Here is a 6,270-nt window from a genome sequence, read left to right as displayed (position 1 = left end):
TTGATCTCTTGGCTCAGATTCCTAAGTTGCCTGATATTGACCCGGTCTTGCAACGTAGCGCAGCAGCTGCAGCAGACATCATGGACCGTCCACCAATCAGTGAGCTTGCCGGTTAAAAGAGGCTCCACATTAGCTCGGTCTTTAGTGACCCATTGGGAAGATAACATTAGATGTAAGAATTGGGGATACAAGAACAAATTTTTCATTAAGATGATAAATGTTGGAAAGAATAGGAGTAAAGAAAGAAGAAATTTGAGTTAATGTTACAACATACAAAATGCTTATATACACAATTAGGGGAACACAAGACTTTGAAGGCTTGGGCAGTTAAATCCTTTCAGTATTCCTTCGATTTTTCCCCTCCCTCCCTTTTTATTTTCTGTGAGAATACAACAGGGACCAGAGGCAGCAACAGAAGTAAGAGCCATCTCATATTTCTTCTCTTCTGACAAAGCTCAATGCTGAGTATAACAAGCAAAGAATGGGCAACCTTTCTCTCAAAAAGTGCGAAGTTACTCTATTCACGAGCGTTTTCTGGTGGTAAGTGACAAATGTCATTGGCTGGTGAGAAGTTTTTGGTATCTTTGTTTTCTCCTTTGCCCAATCAAAGAACCACCGCAAACAGATTCCTGTCCACGGGGTAAACCACTTTGCTTCAAAACTTTCCTCCTCTTAGTACGATGCAACACATCCTCTGTATCTAGTACATAGGATACCTGAAGGAAATACCAGACAATTCTTCTTAAAAAGACAAGCTTAAAGTGGAAACTCACAGTGGTAAGCAGGAAAAAAGACTGTACCTTTGAAGAACTACAGGTTATCTTACATTCCAAACCGTTAATAATGTTAACTTCATCCGTGGTGCATAGTTCACTGTAACCACCATTTTTACGCTTATTCCTGGGAGGATAAAAAAGAGTTCATCTGATTAGTGTCCCCTTTACTTTTAAGAAGATGAGATAGTACTTAGTTAATCTTCTTGACTTACCGTTTTAAATAGATACGAGGACTCTCTTTCGCATTAGGTTGATCGGAAAGGAATACATTCTGGAGGTAAGTTGCAAAAGTCGGGTCCATGGATATGGATGTCACATCTAGCTTATCATGTCCGTGGTCCAGAAGCTGAATAGAGAGTTTGGTTGGTGTTGATAGGTCCTGCAGAAATAAAAATGCAAGAAGATACATAACTTATGAAGTTCCTCGGTCATAAGCTTTCTTTGTCCAAACTGTGCAAGGGTAAAAAATACTTACACATTCAATGCGGTAAATATCCTCATCTGGAAGAAGAACACGAGCATTTTCATAATAAACAGCATCAAGAAACTTTTCAGGCTTTCTGGATTTCTCATAAGCATATAACTGTTGTAATCTGTTGTCCATCTCATCAGCTGCTACTACCTGGAGCTGGAGGATCACACTTAGTCAGTTAAACCACAAGTGAAGAATAAATAGAATGTCATCCAAAAGGAAAACATACATGCTTGATGAGCTTATAGATCAGTTTGTCCAATGTGAAAAGAATATATGACTGAGTCCCAATTATTGCTCGGCAATCATCTTCAAACTTGGAATTATCAGATGTACCATCGAGTAAATTGTAGAGAGCATTCATGAATCTGTTCCAAAAACGAAACTAGATGAGTAAGCAGCAACACATATTACTTTAGCAGTTGCTTAAAAGAATTGCAAGAGTTAGTCACCTGGCGTATGAATCAGCAGGGTTTGTTGAATTTGAGGTCTTCCACTTTCTTTCTGGAGATGATGAGTTGATTTTTGCTGATAACACTCTGTCATACAAAATCTGTATAGAGAGAGTAACCGCAAAAGTAAGCCTCACGAAAGATTCTAGCCTCATTGATTTGCAGATTGAAAAAATGATATGTTTTTACCTGATGAAGCCTGAAAAGAACATAGAAAGAATCATTCCCATAAAAGACTTTAGAGTTCTTTCGAGAATCATCTTTGTCCTTATCGCGTAAAGCTGGAGGGACATACTTTGCAAGAGGTTTCACATGCAGCAGGTTTCTTATTGACATGGACAGCACAGGCGTATCTCCTTCAGCACCATCATGGGCATCAGACATACCTTCTTCAGCTTCTCCTTCACTTTCTGCTTTATTATTATGATCCATATCATCTTCACGATAACAATCTTCACCATCACCTGAGTCAGTTCCAGAAACATCACCGTTCTGAGATGTGTTTCCACTGCCATCTGATGATCTTGGGGCACTTGCATCACCTTCATCATCTGCAGTAGCATCATCATTCTCCTTACTTTTGCTGAGAGTCTCCAATTCATTCTCTCCATGAACTGCAAAGTTATCTTCCTCAAACTCCCCTGTTGGAGAAAGTTCACCCTCCTCTCTTTCGACTTTGGTTTGCCCAGCGAACCCTTCGTTAGATCTTTCTGCCATTGTCCCATTTGGAATTACTCTGTTGTCACCAATCTGTGGAATGAGTAAGTAGAATATCATATATTTCAGATCAACATTTCATATATTTGCAAGATACAAGTATTACACAAGTTCTCCATTGCGCAACAATACCTCTAACCGTGGACCATTCACATGATTCGGCTTCAACTCCATCTCCATTCCACTGGTTAAAGCACTAGGCTTTGGGTTACTATTGCTAAGCCCTGGTCATGTAAAAGAGGTAAGGATACTATTCATCTTAAAACGTGAAAAATTCCAAGAGTACTCTTATCAAGCAAAATTAAAAGTGTTAACCTGTAACGGATAAAATGCTGGTTTTTCCATTCCTTTGAGGTAGCAATCCATCCACAGGCACTGCATTTGAGTTATGCGCACGTTCGATAGAAACAACTTGTTTGGTTTCGGGTCGTTCGTCAGGTTTGGTTAGACTCTTCGGCATTTTATCATTTTGAGTATTGTCACATGCATCAGAGGTCTTAGAAGAAGTGACATCTTTATCCAAATCACTAGCTTGCCGCACTTGATTAGTTTCTTTGACTTTTTGAGGGCCATTTGACCGCATAGAGTTGGCAACACTAGTTCCATTTTGAGGACTGCCCTCACTTGCACTACCACTTTTTGAATTCTGGTTCGTAGACTTGACAGCATCTTCTCGGTCTTCAGCACCTTGAGGGCGAGAAGGAACACCAAATAATGGTTCCAAAAACTCTGTCCATACCTTCATTACTTTGTCTAGCTGTTCTGTTGAACACATTTCTCCACATGAGTACTTGATCAGCTGATACAGATCTTCGTGAAGATCAGGATCTTGATAATCAAAACTCATATTGGAAGAGATTGTTCGTCTATTTCCAGCCGCAAGAGCAAGAAGTGCATCATCTTCAGTTCGATTCTTTTCAGAGATCTCTTTTATCTCTGCCAGCAACGCTGCAGTGAAAGATTGTAACACATAAAGAACTTCAAAACCACTTTGGAAGCAGATTTTACTAAGAGCATTTTCTCTTAAGATATAAATGGGTAACGAGAAAAAAAACCTTTTGTGCTCAGATTCTTTGAATCCTGCTGTTTGAAATAAAAGCTGCGATGATCAAGTGATCTGTGGTAGTTCTTTGTATATATGTCAGCCCAGACTTTGTTAAACTCAGTACGACACCTTGACCATTCTTCTTGCTTCTGTTTCAAACGTGTCAGTATTACGGGTAAAGCAAGATATGCATTCTTCCTTAGCAAATCCAACACATCAAGGCCGTGGTCACCGTATAACCGTTCTATGCATCTTAGGTTTAGCGCTACAATACGATTAACAAAACAAGATACATCAACTGGAAGAAGAAGAATTCAGAATATCACTCAATATTTAGGATGTTGTTGTCCACGTTAGCTTATATGTATACCTGTGAGGTGATCTTCGATACAGATGGGAGTGTCGGTTTTCAATTCATTACTGTTCATCTTTGCCAATAACTCTTCCACACGATTCGTAGCCGAGACCACAGACTCTAATAACATGTCAAGCTCAAACCTAAAGAACAGCAACAAACATATATATACCAAACCAAAACTATTCCAAGAAAGTACTCAACAGATAACAGAAGACAGTCAGATTTGAGATTACATACATAACATGACATTAATATACATTTATCACTAACCTGTCATCTTCACATTTAAATAGGCTCTCTTCATATTGGTTCTTGCGCATGTGTTTAAATGAATAGTCTTCACTTCCTGAAGTGACAGAGACCCAGTGATCATTAAGCACTTGGCTACCAATCTCCATTTTTTGGCTTGCGATAGGAATTGGGTACTGCAGGAAAACAATATATGCACATTTAACAAATGAAGCAACAAAAAATTAACCAAGAGGAGAATATTTGGCATGGTGAACTGTAGCACCATACATTCTTCGGAAGTAACCGATAGCTAGGTGTGCATTGTTCACAGTTTGAGAGATCTAGTTCACTGATAGGTTTAGCCCATTTTTGACTCGCTGCCGCCTTTTCAAGCCTCTCCTTTTCGCGGTCTCTTTCTCTATACCTTTGAATCTTCTCGCGTTCTCGGTCTGTTTCTATGTCCTGTGACTTGGTAGGTTGAGGACATTTGCCTTCACTCCACAAGGATTCTATAGTCACAGTAATCCAATGGTTAGAGTCAATTCAATACGTGTGGAGAGAAACATCAGATCTGTGTTACAAAAATAGCTAGACTTACTCTTAGACACAATACCAGAAAGTAATCCATCTGCAGAAAGAAATACCAAAAGGGTCAAATGTTAACCATTAACCGGCGAATGTAAGAAGAGAAAGAGCACAAGTTTAGCTAGTTACCATTCTTATCACACTGTGCCAAAAAGACTCTGAAGGCATCCATAAGGTCTGGATATACTCCTATTAAATTTCTCACCTAATACCAGTATATATATGCACGAGTCATTGGCAGGCAAATTCCAAAAGATTTCTCATAATCTTCCCCAATTTAACCATGTAGTAAGCAAATATAAGTCAACATAAAAGCATACCAAAGACTGCAGTTCTGGTTGGCTGATTATCTCCTTTGAATAGAGATTAAGACATCGCAAGAACTCCTGGTTGTCAGCGGTATCAAGCTTTGCCTTCACTCTATCAACAAAAGCAAGTTCTTGGCTATGACCTGTCATCACATAAGTCAATTTTAAGAACACAAGACTCGCATATCGATGTAGCATGAACTCACTCCTAACTAACTCAGAAGTATAAAATAGAGGAAAACGAGAGATCTGCTATTCGTAGCACCTTTCTCATCATAAGTAGATGAACTGGGAATGGCATGATTGGACATTTCAGCAGAATCATCATCCCTAAGTGTCAGCTTCTTTTTGTTGAGGAAATGATCTTTCTGGCTATCGTGTTCAAGACCTCTGTAATCTTTCCTGTCTCTGTCATCCATGTAATCATTCTTTTTGTCAATGCGTCGCACTTCTTCTTTACTTTCTTTCAACGAAGGCCTCTCATGGTCTACGTCCATATGTTCGGTTTTGAGTGGACGGTCAGGATGTGAAGTCATGATCCGCTCCTTCTGTAACAATATCCAAACAAGTAATGCCTCTAAGAATCGGAGTTTCGATTGCCTAGTAAGGCCTAGTGAAAACAACAGAGAGATGAACCTTATCAAGATCTATTTGACGCATGGTGGGAAGAGACTTAATGCCTCTATCACGTAATGGGATTTTTACAGAATCATTGGTAGAGGCAGTTGCTGAAGTATCAGGGAGAAAGTGAGTGAACTCCCCAAGCAAATCGTGATGGTCCCGGAAAAGGATAGCCACCTACAAGATAAACAATATCAAACTAAGACAAGAAGAAAAACCAAAACACTATTACCACAAATGGCTACAAACAAACACACACCTCATGGTAGACCTCCGTAATGGACTTGTTTTCTTTTCTATACATGTTCAAAATGTCTAAAAATGATTTGTATACACGATCATCGCCTTGAAACCTTGTCTGCAGATAAAACAATAGTTAAGAAGCAAGTAGCAAAGATAAATGCACCACAATCAAAAAATTAAACTACCTTAATCTTGTTGACAAAACTAATAGCTTCCTCAAACTCAACAGGCTTCTTAGGCGTAGGTTGGTCATCCTCAGGTAAGAGAGTTATCTCGAAACCCTTAGGCAAGAAAGTATTAAACCCCAAAATCAATTCCCTGTTCCCTTTGAAGAGTTCTTTCACCCTTACAATAACACCAGTGGTATCAACCCTAACAATGACAAAAATAACATCAGATTTCAAAATTGAACTTAAACCTCAACAGTGAGCCAAAAAAAAAAAAAAAAAAAAAAAAAAAAAA

At 39.0% G+C, this 6,270-nt stretch overlaps 2 protein-coding genes across 2 annotated transcripts in view; one reads left to right on the top strand and one right to left on the bottom strand.

The window, feature by feature from the left end:
• The window catches only part of LOC104704787 (DExH-box ATP-dependent RNA helicase DExH15 chloroplastic), a 3,258-nt gene extending 3,142 nt beyond the window's left edge, over positions 1-116 (top strand). The window contains exon 8 of the mRNA XM_010420819.2: positions 59-116. Coding sequence (XP_010419121.1) covers positions 59-116 — 58 coding nt within the window. The remainder of the gene's footprint in view (positions 1-58) is intronic.
• LOC104704786 (paired amphipathic helix protein Sin3-like 4) overlaps positions 185-6,270 on the bottom strand; it is a 9,322-nt gene continuing 3,236 nt past the window's right edge. Inside the window, exons 2-21 of the mRNA XM_010420818.2 lie at positions 5,994-6,219; positions 5,825-5,923; positions 5,581-5,742; positions 5,210-5,492; positions 4,957-5,087; positions 4,766-4,841; positions 4,650-4,679; positions 4,340-4,560; positions 4,091-4,245; positions 3,833-3,960; positions 3,473-3,727; positions 2,733-3,365; positions 2,550-2,641; positions 1,890-2,450; positions 1,701-1,801; positions 1,478-1,616; positions 1,252-1,404; positions 989-1,155; positions 801-900; positions 185-716 (exon numbers count right to left, since the gene is read on the bottom strand). Coding sequence (XP_010419120.1) covers positions 555-716; positions 801-900; positions 989-1,155; positions 1,252-1,404; positions 1,478-1,616; positions 1,701-1,801; positions 1,890-2,450; positions 2,550-2,641; positions 2,733-3,365; positions 3,473-3,727; positions 3,833-3,960; positions 4,091-4,245; positions 4,340-4,560; positions 4,650-4,679; positions 4,766-4,841; positions 4,957-5,087; positions 5,210-5,492; positions 5,581-5,742; positions 5,825-5,923; positions 5,994-6,219 — 3,874 coding nt within the window. The 3' untranslated portion in view covers positions 185-554. The remainder of the gene's footprint in view (positions 717-800; positions 901-988; positions 1,156-1,251; positions 1,405-1,477; positions 1,617-1,700; positions 1,802-1,889; positions 2,451-2,549; positions 2,642-2,732; positions 3,366-3,472; positions 3,728-3,832; positions 3,961-4,090; positions 4,246-4,339; positions 4,561-4,649; positions 4,680-4,765; positions 4,842-4,956; positions 5,088-5,209; positions 5,493-5,580; positions 5,743-5,824; positions 5,924-5,993; positions 6,220-6,270) is intronic.

The sequence above is a fragment of the Camelina sativa genome, chromosome 7 (genome assembly GCF_000633955.1).
Source record: "Camelina sativa cultivar DH55 chromosome 7, Cs, whole genome shotgun sequence".
Lineage (NCBI taxonomy): Eukaryota > Viridiplantae > Streptophyta > Magnoliopsida > Brassicales > Brassicaceae > Camelina > Camelina sativa.
Note: the sequence above shows the minus strand (reverse complement) of the source record. Positions and strands in the feature narration are given on the sequence as shown.